The sequence below is a fragment of the Amia ocellicauda genome, chromosome 3, assembly GCF_036373705.1.
Source record: "Amia ocellicauda isolate fAmiCal2 chromosome 3, fAmiCal2.hap1, whole genome shotgun sequence".
NCBI classification, from domain to species: Eukaryota; Metazoa; Chordata; class Actinopteri; order Amiiformes; family Amiidae; genus Amia; species Amia ocellicauda.
The window spans coordinates 28829675-28845735 of record NC_089852.1 but is presented as its reverse complement, the minus strand read 5'-3'; the positions used below and the strand labels follow the sequence as shown (position 1 = coordinate 28845735).

Sequence of the window (16061 nt, the reverse complement as noted above, 5' to 3'; positions counted from 1 at the left end):
CAAAATGAAGTCATCCAATTACAGCGATTGCTGCAGTTTGTGAAGAAAAGCGCCTGCGTTCTTGTAGCGCAGGTTTGGGCAGTTCTGCGCAGATCTGCAGAATCCCATAGATCCCATTGGTGGAGCCGTGCAGTTCTGCGCAAATATTAGGAAATCTGCGGAATCTGCGTCGTTGCAGGTTGTGGGATACGCGTACGCGACCAAGTTTATTGTTAGCTGAATGCTAATGCTGAATGACACATTAATTAGTAAATCATTCAATTTAGCCATTTTTAAATACAGGTATAAAGGTATAGTTAAAGTCCAAACAGGTCCATAAATGAATACCAGTATATATATATTTTTATATATGCCCCCCCAACCCCCCACAACAAGCACAGTGTGTCATACCGACAGTTCATTTCAGTTTGTCTTAGACAGCCATGACCATGTCCTGCCTGCAGTCTTCCTCTGGCCCTGCGCTGACAGGTGGCCCAGATTACCGTGTTCTTTAAATTGCCCAGGCGTGTAATCCCTGTACAGGACTCCAAGATCTGCAGCCCAGCAGGAGCTGTGGAGCAGAAAGCTGCTTATTTAATTGGCTCTGTCAGTCCCGGCCTGCTCCCCTGCTGTCCTCCTCTCCCACTTGGCACTATGGTGCTGTGGCTGCACACTGCGCTAGAGGAGGGGGAACATCGTCTTATCCCAGACTGGACATCAGTGCCTCTCAAGGGTTTTCACTGGCCTGTTTTGGAGCTACTGTTTCAGTGACACATGAGATAGAATCACGTTGGCTAAAATACACTACAATACATTGCACTGCACTGCACTGCACTACACTCATACTGCACTGCACTGCACTATACTACACTACACTGCACAACACTACACTACACTGCACTGCACAACACTACTCAATGTGACACTGTGACCGTTAACAAACATGAGCATGTGTGCCCCTATGCAAATGCCCTGTTCTGCACAGCCTTGCACTGTGTGGGCGGCCCAGGGTAGAGTCCATAGCAAACTGGGGATTGGCAGGAGTGGTGTGGTGCCTGGCCTTATCTCACACTCACCTCCTTGGCCTTGGACAAGCTATTTACCTGCTCGGGCTGCAGGGTGTTGGGTGGGGACAGGTCTATGCCAGGGCATATGCTGTTCAGGCTGTTGTGTTTCAATGCTTGTTTGTATGTTTGCTGGTCAGTTTGTGTTGTTTTGAACTTGCCTTGCAGCTTGCGCTTTGCTTCTCAGGCTGGAGAATGAGTGTGTGCTTCAGTGCCCCCCCACCACTTGCTGTTCCTTGCTTGGCAGGGCAGAACTTCCTGGAGAGTGAGTAATTGGAGCAGACAGGTTAATATTTAATGCAACAGGGCTCTGGGGGCAGCGAGACACAGGCGAGCTCTACCTTGGCACCATGTTCATGCTGGGCATCAGTGTCAAGCACAGGCACTGGGAAGGGCTTGGCACAATAGAGCACCAACTGTGTGCGTGTCTGTGTGAGTGTGTGTTTGTGAGTTTGAGTATGCAAGTGTGTGCAGTATGTGTAGGTTGGTATTACTGTCGTATTGTCACACACACACACACACACACACACACACACACAGCTGCTCTGATGCTGTGGAGGCATTTTACCCCCTGCTAAAGCTTTGCCCCCCCTCCTGAAGTAGGCGTGGCAGCAGGTTGCTGTGGCGTTACGTGCTCCATGAGACAGGCTCTATGGTCTTCCCTGGGACTGTACCACTCTGTACTGTAAAGAGCAGCATGGGAGGGCGGGGGGCCGAGGAGACTCTGGCAGTAAATAAATAACTGAACTGTTTTTCAGAAAAAGTGCTGGTGACTCAGACACGGAAACTGGAGTGTCTGTGGACGTGTACACAGGCAGGCAGGCAGGCAAGGAGGACAAGTTTCTCAGCCCTGCAGTCATAAACCTTTCCTCTTGTAACACTACCCCCCCCACCTCCCTCCCTCCCTGCCTCCCTCCCTCATTCTTCATCTCCCCTTTCAGTATTCATGCGCCGTGCCCAGCCAGGTGGAGATAAACAGTGTTGACAGTATAAATAGGGCAGAGCTGTTCTGGGTTCATCAGTGTTTTTCCTCGAGTGTGGTGCGTACAGAAAGACAGATAGATAGTGAGAGAGAGAGTGGGCAGGGATCACAGCTACTGCACACCAAGACAGCCTGTGGTGTCTTTGTTTTTTACGCTGTGACTGACCTGTGGAGCGGTGGCTGTGTCATCTGGAGTTTTAGTGGGGCTTTATTATGGAGGGGGTCTTCGAGTGCATGACCATGGAGGTCTGGAGCACCTCTGTCCCCAACGACAATGAGCTCAACGGGAATGGAGGGGTGATGGACGCTGAGAACAACTCGGAGGGGCTGTGCAGAGCGCTGGAGGATGGTAAGGAGCTGCCACTGCAGCCGCAGGGCCTGGGGCTGTGGTCAGAGCTGTCTGCACCCTGTAGGTAGAAGGGGATAGTCAGTGCTGGCACTGTCTGTTGTAGAGACCCCTGGGTCCTGTCTGGCAGGTTGTGTGACAGGGGTGACCGCTGCTGCTTCAGGGCTGGAGTGGTGGCACTTATTGTGGTCTGACGCAGGTGTGAGCAATGGAGAGGGTGGACAGGACGCTCCTTTGTTGTGGCCGGAGCAGTAAAGCCCTTTAGACGTTGTGCAGGTTGATCTGCACTGCTGGGGCTTGGTCTGGGATGTGTGGCAAATATAACTGGTAGGGTCTGGCAGAGAGACGCTGGCTGCTTGGTACAGATGTTCCCCCTGGCGCAGGATTAGTTTCTCCAGTAGGTGCTTGGCTGGGCATGCCTGTGACCCAGTCCTCAGGAGCACAGGACCTCCAGTTTCCAAGCCCCACGCTGCAGGGCTGGGGCTCCTCAGGGGGCTGTGCTGGTGGCAGGGACTCCAGGGTGCCAGGCTGTTGTCAGACTCAGAGTGGCAGGGAGATTGTGCTCCACTTGCTACTGCAGAGTGTATTGTGTGCGTCTGTGTGTGAGTGAGTCTTTCTCGATTTAAACTGCCTTAAGCTGAATGCAATCGATGGCAGTGCATGTGGAAGGTGACTTTGGATAGAGGGATCTTTTCTGCAGCCCCTGCCTCTCTCTGTCTGTCTGGTGCAGTGCACTGGGAGTGATGGGTGAGAGAGGCAGTGCTTTGTGTGCTCACTGGGTGTCGGGGTACCGGTCCCTGAAGCATGTTCACTACCTGCCTAGACAGCATTGAGGGTGATTCGTGCTGAACAGAGCTGGCAGGGAAACTGATTTGACTCTGTGTGTTTACCTGTTTGGCAGAGGTTTGGTAGAGTGCCGGGGAATCCCACACCACATACAGACTGAACCTGAGGAGCACAACGAGTGGGAACAGGAGGGCTGGTTCAGTGTGTGTGTGTGTGTGTGCGTGCATGCATTCCTGAGATGTTTACAAAGGCTGCTATTAGGGAATAGTAGCTAATCCTTATTAAGCAAGACACAAAGGCAGGAAGAGTGGGGTAAACAGGGAGACTCCACACGTAGCTCGTTGAAGCTGGTACTCCTTGAACTCAGCCAGAGTGACCTTTGACCCCAATTAGCAACAGTTATAGTGGGGTGGCGGAGGAGCTGGGCTCCCACATGGCTGCCTTTCCTGGTCATAAGTGATTATGTGGGGATGAGATGGGGTGAGAAATGAGAGGGCGTAGAGGGTGCAGGGGTGATTGAGGTGGGGGGGAGCTTCCATCTGCAGCCCGAGAGCTGAGCTAGTAAACCGAGTGAACGTGTGGGTCAGCACGTACCAGTACAGTGCATCAGACAATAGGCAGCCAGCAGGACCCCCAATCCTTCCTCTGATTGGTTCCCCTCAGCTGCCCTAGAGAAGACAGTGCGGAGGAAACGGAGAGAACTATGGAGGGAGGGGGGACAGGGACAAGGGTGGTGGACACAATCTGCATTGCAGTGACTAACAAACTACCAGGCACAGAGAGAGATAGAGAGAGAGAAAGATGGAGGAAACTCCCTCTGATCCACTGTCGGTCCATTATATCAGACTGCTGCTCACTCTTTCACTGAGTTTGAACAGGACAGTTTTCTCTGTCCCTGTGTACCTGCTTCACAATACTGCCTGTATAAGGAAAAGCCTGGGAGGAACACTTGCAGAGTCTCTCCCCCACCCTCTTTCTCTCTCTCTCTCTCCCTCCATCTCAGTTCAATTTCAAATTCAACTTAAGGTGCTTTATCTCTCTATCTCTACCCCCCTCTACCTCCCTCCCTCCCTCTCTCTCTCTCTCTCTCGTCACTGCCCAGGGCCCTGTATGGTGTGTTAGACATGAGAATGCGGATACACTGCCCTCCTAAATTAATACTTCTATCCACCTACCCCACCATCACCTCCCCAGCACTGCAGGAACTCTGCACAGAGTTGTGAGTTGTGTCTTAAATAATGGGGCTGCAGCCAAATAAAAAGCAGATTTATTTATTTGTTCTTCCTCTGAAGACTTTGTAAGGCCAAGCTTTTGGTGTCATCTCTGTGTTTCAGAGTCATGCAAACAGAAATGACACACTATCACTGACACAACACACTGACACTGACACACAACGCAAGTGCTGATGCTGGGGGTGAAACCGCACTGCTCAACAGGCATGTGTTGTATTGTGTGAGGTATGTTTATATATAGATTTATATCCATGCTGTAAATGCAGAAACACATGCAGACACAGGTGCACAAACAAATATGCATGTACACAGACACACATACACATGCTTATTTGAGATCCCGTCTAGTGAACTCTCCTCTCACACTCAGAGCCCTGGTTTAATCCCAGTGCTGTTTTTGGCTGCTGTGCGTCTGTGCCCATCTACCAAACACGGCTCCAGCTGCTTCCCCATTCAGAAATATTTAGCCTGCGTCAGTGCTGGGGGGGTCTAATTGGCTAACCCTGCTAATGCCAAAGACGCTAACCTCCCAGTCAGTGTCTCAACGCTCCTCCGCCCTGTTCTGTCCACCGTGCCAAGCCGATTAACGGGGCGGGGGGGCTGGGGGGGCCCAGGACAGACATTCCCTCATTTGCTTCTTCCATAAAAAGAGCCATTGAGCCCCCAGTCCACAGGTACAGCGGCTCACTGTGGATTAGCCCTGCGTCATCGACCCACGTCGCCTGGACACTATTTTTCCCCCCCTCCTGAGCTGGCCTAGATCCCTTCCTGCAGAGCCCTGCTATGTTACTGCTCTCTCTCTCTCTCCATTCTGTGCTTGGTGTTTTGTTTTCTTCATGTACTTTGCTTTATCGGTCTGTGTGTGTGTGTGTATATATATATATATATATATATATGGAAGGTGCTCATTTTAATATGGCAGGGCTGTGGGTCCCTGCGATTACAGAATATCACCGATGGTTTGTTTCCCTTTACCCAGACACTTCAACCCGTCAGAAGCGAGGGCTGCAATGGCTGACCCCTACTGGGTAGTTGTGGAAGGACAGGCCAAAAATAAAACCTTCCCCTTCTTACAGTCCCCGCTGGCGGACCCCCCGCCCCAGCGCCGGTTGATTGTGTGACACACTGTTGTGACGCCTGCAGCCGATCTTGTGTCAGGGACTTAGGGTAATGGCCATAATAGGATCAGTTGATTCTCTGCTGAGGGCCCAGTTCCCTACAACTCGAAAATCCCTGACTGTCCCCAATTTGTCCTGTACTTTAATCCCCCTGCACTTGAGTTGCGGGCGTGGGGCCGGCTGTGACTCCCCTCCCCGTCCTCTGCCCTTCACCTCCTGACACAGACGCTCTGGCCCAGCCTGCAAAGCACAAAGCTGGGACACAGGCTGTAAGACACCAAGCCCGGCTGATGTTCCTTTCATTAAATTCCAGTTACAGTGGTTTCCTGGTGCTGTGCCTGTCTGTCTATTCATTCATTCATTCATTGATCCATTCACTCAGCAGTCTGTGTTATTGAGTGGTCCTGCAGTAAGTGTTTTTGGTTTGAATCCCTGTCCTGGGCTGCAGTGATTCTGAAGTTAAGAGCAGTGTGTGACACAGGGATGGGTTCAATTTGTCATCAGCAACAATAACAACCACATCATCCTGGGGAACCTGATAAGCCTCTCAGTTCAGCCACCAACCCCACCCGGTCCCCCAGGACTGAGCAGCAGATTATAACTCCCTCCACCCATCTTTCCATTTTATACAGTAGTGTGCAGTAGATGTTAATCCCCTCTCTCTCTCTCGTTCCCTCTCAGTGCTGTGCTCAGAGAGGGTCAGTCAGGTGACCAAGACGTACCATGACATAGACGCAGTGACACAGCTGCTGGAGGAGGTAAGGATGGCGTGTGGATGGTGTGTGTGCGTTGGAGAACTCGGCCCCAAGGCAATGGGCCACTGCAGATCTGGGCTCGTGCAACACTTGGGGAGTTGTGCGCAGTACTGCACACTGCAGGGCTGTGCTTGTCAGAGCGCGACTGACCTGGCCGTGACATTGTGTCTTGGCAGAAAGAGAGCGACCTGGAGCTGGCGGCTCGGATCGGCCAGTCCCTCCTGCAGCAGAACCGCTCGCTGACTGAGAGGAACGAGCTGCTGGACGAGCAACTGGAAATGGCCAAAGAGGAGGTTAGTCTGTGTGTCTGTCGGTCAGTGTATGTCTGTGTCTGTGTGTGTGTGAGAGTGTTTGTGTTTGTGGGTGTGAAGGTGTGTGTGTGTACCAGCCCTGCCCCAGTGTGACGCTGCTGTGTTGTGCAGATCGCTCAACTGCGGCATGAGCTGACCATGCGGGACGACCTGCTGCAGCTGTACACCAGCAGCGCCGAGGACAGCGAGCCCAACTCCACCTGCTCCACGCCGTGAGTCTGACCACTGAGCACACAGTACACACATTGGCCACACACGCACACAAACACACACACACTTAATTTGAATATTCAGAATATGTGGACTGCCAAGTCTGCCATTGCAAATTAACTATATATACATGTGTATGCAGGGGAGTCTGATCACTGTGTTTTTACTGTACAGGATGAGGCGTAACGAGTCATCCATCTCCCTGACTCACTACCTTCACTACGACTTCCTGCAGCAGAAACTGAAGGGCCTGGAGGACGAGAATCTGAAGCTGCGCTCTGAGGTGAGAGCTGTGTGTGGTGAGGTGGGGCTTACTCAACCTCAGGGTGTAAAGGAGGTGGTCTGGCAAATGGCAGCTCCCTCAATCACTCGAACTCCGGAGCACATCACATGGGCACAGCAACCACACAGCCGCTCGTCGCCTGTGGGGGAAGCTCTGTGCCTGTTGTGTGGCAGCAGTCTCTGTAATGGCTGTTTGTCTCTTCTGCTCTCCAGGCCACCAATCTGACAACAGAGACGACAAATTATGAGGAGCAGGAGCAGCAGCTGATGATGGACTGTGTGCAGGAGCTGTGTGAGTGTCTCACTAGGGCCGTGTGTGAGAGCGTGTGAGAGCGTGTGAGAGCGTGTGAGAGCGTGTGAGAGCGTGTGAGCGCTTGTGAGCGTGTGTAAGCTTTTGTGAGCGCGTGGGCAAGGGGAGTTGCTGACCTGTGTTAACGCTTGCTGCTCCAGCATCATCGAACAGGCAGGTGTGTGTGCTGTCGGAGGAGCTGGCCAGGAAGACTGAGGACGTGGTCCGGCAGCAGGAGGAGATCAGTCAGCTGCTCGCGCAGATCGTTGACCTGCAGCAACGAGCCAAGACAGTAAGTCTCATGCACAGCCCAGAGTGCACAACAGCACACTGTAACACACTGCAACACAGCACAGTTACACATGGGACAGTACAGCACACTGCAGCCTACCGCAAAATGCATTACATTACAACAATATTACAGAGCAGCTCCTGTACACAGGCTGAGCAGGGACAGTTGAGTTGTGTGCAGTGTGGATGCTTCAGCGCTGAACGAGCCTCCTCTTTCCCCCGCAGCTCTCCACTGAGAACGAGGAGCTCAGTCAGCACCTGGGCACATCGCGGGAGGCCCAGGCCCGGCTCCGCTCAGAGGTACTGCACATCAGCCTCCTGACTGCGGGACTCAACTGCTTCACTGTGTAGATCTGAGGAGAAAGGGGGTTATTTATCATTTTTATTACCCCCCCAGCTGAGCGACCTGCAGGAGAAGTACGCAGAGTGTGAGAATATGCTGCAGGAGGCACGGGAGGACATGAAGACGTTGCGCTACAAGAGCGCGCCCAGCAGCACGGTGGCCCGCTACAGCACCCTGCCCATCTTCCCCATGGACTCACTTGCCGCCGAGATTGAGGGCACCATGCGGAAGGGCCTGGACAGCCCCGCACCCCCGGAGTACAAGTGAGTGTCTACGCACACCGTCCTGACACACGGCACGCACACTGCATGCACACTGCCCTCACACTCTCACAGGGCACTCAGCACACACTCTCACACACACACTCTGTCCCCTCCTGACACACTTGTGCTCTGCTCTTCTACACTTCCTTTGTGCGGTGCCCTGACCCCTGGCCACTGTTCCCCTCAGGAGTCACCCCTGGCGCGTGTTCGAGACCGTAAGGGCGGTGAACCAGGCAGTGCGGCTGCGCTCTAACTACGCTTCGCCGCTGATCCCCGGTTCCACCCCCCCGTCCGGGCTCTCCAGCCGTGTCAGCACGCCGCGCACCAGCTACTATGGCTCCGACTGCGCCAGCCTTACCCTAGAGGACAGGACCCCCGCCAGCCCCCAGCTGCCCGACGACTCGCTGTGAGTGAGCTGTGCTGCTGTTTGGCACTACCTTACTGCACAGCGTGTCTGTGTGTCCTGATGTGAGTGCTGTCTGTGACCGTGTCTGTGTGTCCATCTGTGTGCCGCAGGCCCGAGGGGGCAGACAAGAAGCTGGGCCAGCCGGGCACCCCAGGGGGGCAAGACCTGGCTGCGGCGCTGCGGCGGCTGTCTGCGCGGCAGGAGAGCCATGCTTCGGAGTCGGAGCAGACATTTTTCGAGGTTGAGCGTGAGCGCAAACTGAAGGCGCTGGCGGCGCAGGGTGAGGGTGAGTGTGAGGGTGAGGCCGAGGCCGATGCATCCAGCGGCTTCCTGACACCCAACGACAGCATCCTCTCCACCGGCACCAACTACTCTGGCAGCTCCATGCACTCCGGCTCCGGCCTGTCCAGCGGCTCCCGGTCCTGCCTGCCCGACCGGCTGCAGATTGTCAAGCCACTGGAGGGTGAGTGCGGAGGGGGGGCTGGTCTCTTCTAAAAACCCATGTGAATCAGAGGCTTGCGGAGAGATGCAGCCCAGCAGCATCTGCAGGGGGCCTGAGACCAGCACAGGGGCCACAGAGCCAGGTGGGCTGGGCAGTGCAGGCTAGTTGTCTTGGTAATAGGCCCAGTTCAGTCCAGCTGTGACAAGCTCAGCAGGAGTGAAATCTCCAGGGTCTCCATTGGGGCGCCTGACTTCTGTCTCTGAAAGCTCTCCTGCCGTCAGCACTCAGTGATTTAATGGCGCAGCTGGATGATTTCCCATGAGCAGCACCATCTGCGATGTCCTCTGCTGCCCTCTACTGTTCAACTAAGGCATGAGCCAGCAAGGGTGACAGTCACTGTTTCTTGCTCCATGGTTGTGCGCTCTAGGTCATGCTCCTTACTCACGCTGCCTCAAAACCAAAATCTAAATAAATAAAACACAATAGGGTTATTTCTGGCACACAGTCGGCCCGTATTGCTCTGAAGGAACCAAGTGTGTCGTATTGGTGTCAGTGTATTTGCTCAATCCACTCTCCACTCTTCTCTCTCCCCCACTCCCCCAGGCTCGGTCACTCTGCACCAGTGGCAGCAGTTGGCTCGGCCGCACCTGGGTGGGATCCTGTTGACCCGGCCTGGCGTTCTCACCAAAGACTTCCGGGAGCTGGAGGTGGACCAGGAGCAGGTGTACAGTCTGAATGACCTGGAGGAGGATGAGCCCGACCTGGGGCTGTTCCCCATGCTGACCGGCTCCAGGGCCAGGGGTAAGACCTGGTAGTCTCTTTCTCTCACACACACACACACACACACACACACACACACACACACACACAAACACCGACACACACACACACACACGCACAGAGCCCTGATCACACCCCTGCCTTCTGCCTGCTCTCTCATTTTCACACTCGCCGCTCCTGCGCCACCACATCACACTGCTGCTCATTCATTCATTCATTCTCTCACTCCCTCTCACTCCCCTGCAGGTCACTGCCATGCCATTGTCATTGTGTGTGTTAACCCCATACTCTCCCTTCCTCTCCATTCACAGTGCCTCAGTCCAGTAACAACCTGCCCCAGACCCCCCCCACCAACACTGTCACCACATGCCGGATCCTGCACCCTGCCCTGCAGCTCTCCTCCCTCTCGCACAGGTAGGCTGGTGGGGCGGGGGGGGACAGGGACATCAGTGCAAAACATCCCAGTGCGCAATGTGGCACACTGCAATACTGTACAGTTCAGTGCGGTGAAATAAAGTGCAGTAACACACAGTACTCTGCAATACTTTATTGCACTGCACAGCACATTTCTATGTAATACTACACAATGAAGCAATGCAGTACATTGCAATGCAAGAGCACACAATGCTGCACGGCCGTGCACTGCACAACGCAACACACGCTGCAACACACGTACCAGGCAGTACAGTATTGCAGTGACACAGCAGGAGGACAGGACAGAAATGTGCTTAATGCGATTCTTGAGCAAGTGACAAAGCAGAACACACCACACAGTGCAGCGCAGTGATGCGCAACGCTCGACAGAGCGCCACGCTCAGACCTGGGCCCCGGCACCGCAGCCACTGTCCCTCACCCTACCTCACTTTCTCTCCTCCAGGCAGGGAGGGCCCTGGCTCCGGAGGCTGCTCCAGCTCTGAAGGAGCCTGTGTCACCACAGTAAGCGCTCCCTCGGTGTCACATGCCCCTTCCCCGGCTGGGCCCCCACACACGGGTGCAACCCCTCACCTCCCGGAGCGGCCTCCCTGCAGCCTGACGAGGGGGGCGTCTGGCCGGGCCCAGTGCAGCCTGCTGCATCACTGTGGTGTGGACTAGTTCAGATCGGAGTGGTCTTAGGGGTTCTGGTTCTTCAGAATAATCAAATAAAATTAATAAATTTACTTCGATATTAAGGATGCAAGCCACAGCCGTGCTCGGGCAGCACTGGGCCAGTGTGTGTGTGTGTGTGTGTGTGTGTGTGTGAGTGTGTGTGTGTCTGTGTGTGTCTCCTCAGACCTGCGCTGGGACAGCCTGAGTGGCTCAGGCTGTGAATGTCGGCATGGGTTTAATAGCCAAGCCTCCCTGTATCCCCCTCTTTCTCCCTCTCTCCTCCCCCTCTGTCCTTCCCGTCTCTCTGTCTAACAAGCCTCTCTCTAACCCCCACAGGCAGCTAGACTGGCACAGCAGGTGGAGTTGCCTTAACCCAACTAACCCAACTAACCCAACTAACCCAGTTAACCCAGTTAACCCAGTTAACCCAGCTAACTGCACCAGGCTCCTGTTGCCCCACCATTCCTTCACTGAGCTGCCCAGCCTGGGGAGAGAAAGTTGGGGACTGAGCTGAGCCACTGACTCACTGGAGCTTAAAACTTAGATGCACCTCCCTCATCCACTCCAGTGTGAGAGCATTAGATCCTATAGAGCAAACTGCTTCATCCCAGAGACAACAGATACAGTGAGGAAGCAGCATCATTTCACTCTAGTGTTTCTTTTAGCTTCCCTAAAAATATTAAATTAAAGATTAAATGGAAAGATGGGTAGATGCACAGAGAGTGGTCAATGCAGGGCTCAGCCATCCTGTCTCAGTGGAGGGATGCTGCAGGGTGCATCTCTGCTGTGGCCTATGCCGATTGTCTAACCCTGTGCACCTGGGCTCAGCTCAGCTGTGTGTTTAACCCAGCTCTCTCTCTGTCCCCCCAGGGTTCGTCCTCGCAGCCAGTCCTCTCGTGGCAGCTCTGAGGGGTTAGTCCTCCCAACCCCACACCTGCCACACTCCGAGTCCTCCACCAACCTCCGCGAACACACGCACTCCCACTGCTGCTCCCTGGGCCTGGTGCGGCTGCTGCAGGAGCAGGGCATCTCAGCTTCTGTCTACCCCCGGACCCTTGTCAACACTGGGCCAACCAACGCTGAGCTGGGGTCCCCCGAAAACCCCATCTCCTCGCCCCCCATGGCACCCCGGTGCTGTGGCCCGCTCACCAAGACCCTGCCTGACTCCCAGCTGGCCGGGTCCATTCTCAGGGCCACGCAGGGGGAGCCGAGCAGAACCGGCAGTCCCAGAAGGCAGAAGAACATTTTCAGCTTCAACCTAGTGGAGAAGCTGCAGTCCCTGGGTCTGGCCCAAGTGGTGGCACGTGGAGTGGTGCCCTGCGAAGACAACACTGAGGAGTGCTGACCCACCCTGAGCCTGGAGACCTCGGAAAGGAACAGAAACACAGAAAAAAAAATGCTAAACTTGAAAACGTCAATGGAAACTAAACTTAATCAATAATGAAACGCCAGCCTTGGCCTTGCCCGTGGGGCGGGGTGGGGGGGAGGGGGCGGCTCAGGGTCCCAGGAAGGATGTCCTGGACACACAGGGGCAGTGTGTCTGCCCGTCCACGCACTGCAGGGCTGTGGAGTCAGGGGACGGGGGCTCGGTGCTTTTTAGAAGGACAAAAGTTGCAGTGCCTGCAGGACCGCTCGGGCCCCAACTGACACACCCCCTCAGACACCCCCCTGCTTTGCAGTTGTTTTATATTAAAACAGACTTTACACTAGAAGGCAGGTGGGCAGAGTGTGGAGACATTTCATTTTATTACACAGCCCTGCTGAGGGGTTTATCATGTGTCCAGTACACCAGACTGGGAAAACAAATTGCACTTTTGTTGTTATTGTTGTGTTGTTGGACAGGGACGTGAGCTCAGTTTTGTTTGCTTTATTGTTTTTTGTAACTCGTCTTGAATTATTGTTTAAGCGCACACATGTGTGGCCACCCTTATATCAGTTAACTTCCGGGTGTGGTCCAAGTGCCGGAATAGCCTGGCTGGGACCTCACCCTGTGTAGCGCAGGCCAGTGCGGTCACTCATACTGGAAAAGCAGAGGGGAGCAGCATAAGGCAGCATGGGGGATGGCCATGCAGATCCATGGAGGTGAACTCTGACCTGGGTTCACGCTGCCTTGCGGGTCTATGTTGCATTGTGCTCCAGAGCCATGCTGCTTGTCCAGAATGGGTGGTGCTCGGCCTCCGCAATGGGGCAGCTTATTGGAGCTGTGTGCAATACTGCCGGGGGCCGGTGGAAACCAGAGCCGGCGAGTCTCGCTCTCGCTGCACCGCGGGAAGACTGCAGGGCAGAGGCCAGGCCGTGTAGCGGTTTGTAGCACGTCTCTGCTGTTGTGTTTCGATGACATGTACAGTAATATTACCCCCAATTATTTCTCTTTCTTTTCTTTTCTTCCCTTTTTAATATTTTAAAATAACAAAGCCACACAAGGACACGTGTTCGAACACTAAACACAAAGAATTGCGGGGTGCACTTCTCACAGCGGGCAATTTCACATCACTGACACTGACGCATCAGAGATAGAGGGGGGGAGTGTACTGCACTGTAGTTGACTCGAGAGCACTGGGCCAGCTGACACACTACTCACCAACCCTCACATGTGACGTTTAGACGCACTGCTCTCCCTCTCAGTTTTAAAATAATAGATTTTACATATTTAATGAGGATTTCTTCTTAGAGTATTGTATATATACATGTAGATATTTACTGTATTATTATTATTATTTTTTTTAACTGACGAAATACACTTTGTAAAATGCAAATACGAAAGGCAGCCTTCCCCAGTCACTCCTATAGGGAGGTCAGGGTGGACTTCGCTGGGGGGGGACGCCTCCTCAGGCTCATGGCATCCAAAGCAAAAGCCAGCATCGGAAACAAAAGCTGTCCTCTTGCTTGGCAATTTCTTTTTTTTTTTTTTTTTTAACTGTAAACCGTGCAAACTGTCTGCTTTAGTGTTTTTGTTTTCTTCTTTTGTCCGATTCTGTTCACGGTCCAATCAAAGTGTGCAATCACCAGGTCTGCCAGCCATCCTGTGCATGAGAGACCTGCTTATACACTGAACTACTCTGATCACTGAAAACAAACATGTCCTGTAATTAAAGCTGATCACATCTGTCCAATAAAGTATTTTTTTTAAATTGCATGGTGGTGTGAGACTGGTGTTACAGCTGGAGGAGAGGAGAGGTGGATGAGAGGAGGGGGCCAGCATGGGAAAGAATTGTCTTTCTTTCCATGTTTCTGGCCAATGCTGTGAGTGGCACTGCAGACCTGGGGTCTCGGGCACTGAGTGTCTGTGTGGAGCATCTGAACAGACTATGAGAGGGGTGAACCAACAGAGAAAAAGAAAGCAAAGCTTCCCAACAATAAATGGCTCCTAGTCTCCTTGTCTTCGAGTCTGAATTCTGGGTGTTTTTTTTGTTTGTTAGTTAGTAACAGAACCCAAGGAAGAGGACAACTGATAGGATACTGAACTAACAGGAGGTGGTTTAGCTTCATTGTGTAGTCACAGACCACAGCCTCCCCCCACCTTTACAGTACACTGACAGGAGTGCACAGAAAAAATAAAATACAGACTAGGGGAACAGATTATTACAGAAGGCGTTTGTTTATTTAAAATAAATACTATCTACTGTATCTGTGGGATCTGTACAGTAAATGGTGGAGGTGAATTGGCAGCAGAATCACAGCAAGGGCAGTGTCAGGGTGCAGGTCAGCCCAACACCCAGCAGGGGGCGCATGCTCAGGAGTCCAGCCCCAGCTCCTCTGTGCTGCGCCGGCCAAAGTCCATCCAGCCCTGGTAGTCTCGGTCAGAAATGGAGATGGGGTTCTCCTCGTGACAGCCCTCCCTGTTCAGCATCTCTGTGGACAGTGGCAAAGACAGACAGGCAGGCAGACAGATGGGGGAGATAGAGAGACAGATGCATAAGGCAGGCAGACAATCCCCAGTCCAGCAGGTGTAAGAGAGACCTGACTAGGATTGCTCCACGACTCAACACTCAGGTGGTCATTAGACTGTGGACCCTCTACGTCTACAGCAGGTACAATTAAAACCCAGGGCAGCCCAGGGGGAAAGTGAAAACACAACCCCCCTTACCTGTGAGTGTCTGCAGGATGTACTTAGACATGAACTCTCGTTGCTCCTCAGTCAGGGAGCCCAGCCGGTCCTGCCTCGCCACCCGGCCCCCCAGGGCTCCCTGCCCCCAGCCACCGCCCTCCGTCGGCCTGCCCAGCATCTGTGCCCAGGCTGTGCCCCCGTTTGCGCCCCTGTGTGCCAGCACCACACCCCCCGAGCTGGACAATGGCAGCGCCAGGCACACCCCCGCCAGTGCCGTCACCAGGGCGCACATGTACACCTTCCTGCCAGTCATGTCTGCGGAGACAGCAGTGTGTCAGCACCAATACAGCACAGCACAGCACCGAATCAGTACAGCACAAGAGATCACACAGTGCAAGTGCAGCACAGATTGTCAGACCTGCACAGGATACAACACAACATAACAAAACAGAAAAACAATATATATAACTGCAACCTAAATTTCAGTCTCAGTTTTTGGTCACAAGGATAACCCCATTCACAATCTATCTACCCAGTCAGACCTTTAATCTTCAATATTATGCTTAGCATTTTGATTCTCATATATATATATATATATATATATATATATATATAGAGAGAGAGAGAGAGAGAGAGAGAGAGAGAGAGAGAGAGAGAGAGAGAGAGAGAGAGAGAGAGAGAGAGAGAGAGAGAGAGAGAGAGAGAGAGAGAGAGAGAGAGAGAGAGAGAGACCTATACCATCGTGGCGAGTCCCTTACCTGTAGCAGTGCAGACTCCTCAGTTCGCTGTTGCGCAGCGGTCTCGGTGATGCTAAAGGTAAAACTTGTGAGTTGCAGCGCATCGCTCCGCTTCTTATATACACCTGACCCCTCCTCCTGCAATGAAGTGCTTTATCACGAATATATTTGGCACAGGACAATGCCGATCAATGCGCAAGAGTATCCGCTGCTAAACCGGGTCCCCGTGCGTAATAGAGGCACCGGTTCGATCGTCGCCTGCGGGAGGCGCGCCGCATTGTCTTTAATTGCCGTCGATTGCCTTTCATTAG

The 16061-nt window shown here is 53.3% G+C and overlaps 2 protein-coding genes across 4 annotated transcripts; one reads left to right on the top strand and one right to left on the bottom strand.

The window, feature by feature from the left end:
* The first annotated feature begins 2079 nt into the window (after window positions 1-2079).
* On the top strand, window positions 2080-12433 carry hap1 (huntingtin associated protein 1). Of its 3 annotated transcripts, XM_066698885.1 has the most exons (15): window positions 2080-2374; window positions 6189-6265; window positions 6439-6555; window positions 6685-6785; window positions 6958-7066; window positions 7279-7357; window positions 7516-7646; window positions 7871-7945; window positions 8043-8251; window positions 8439-8657; window positions 8768-9120; window positions 9703-9900; window positions 10191-10293; window positions 10757-10815; window positions 11836-11976. In XM_066698885.1, the coding sequence occupies exons 1-14, from the start codon at window positions 2239-2241 to the stop codon at window positions 10794-10796; spliced, it is 1947 nt and encodes a 648-aa protein (XP_066554982.1). In that variant the 5' UTR covers window positions 2080-2238; the 3' UTR covers window positions 10797-10815; window positions 11836-11976. The 3 variants fall into 3 exon arrangements, with proteins under 3 accessions (XP_066554982.1, XP_066554981.1, XP_066554984.1); XM_066698884.1 differs by lacking the exon at window positions 10757-10815 and having other exon boundaries at window positions 11836-12433; XM_066698887.1 differs by lacking the exons at window positions 10191-10293; window positions 10757-10815 and having other exon boundaries at window positions 11836-12014.
* A 2106-nt stretch (window positions 12434-14539) lies between these two features.
* On the bottom strand, window positions 14540-15859 carry LOC136747303 (cholecystokinin). The gene is made up of 3 exons (XM_066700240.1): window positions 15772-15859; window positions 15053-15328; window positions 14540-14817 (listed from the first exon to the last, which is right to left on the bottom strand). The coding sequence occupies exons 2-3, from the start codon at window positions 15324-15326 to the stop codon at window positions 14699-14701; spliced, it is 393 nt and encodes a 130-aa protein (XP_066556337.1). The 5' UTR covers window positions 15327-15328; window positions 15772-15859; the 3' UTR covers window positions 14540-14698.
* Window positions 15860-16061: the final 202 nt, after the last annotated feature.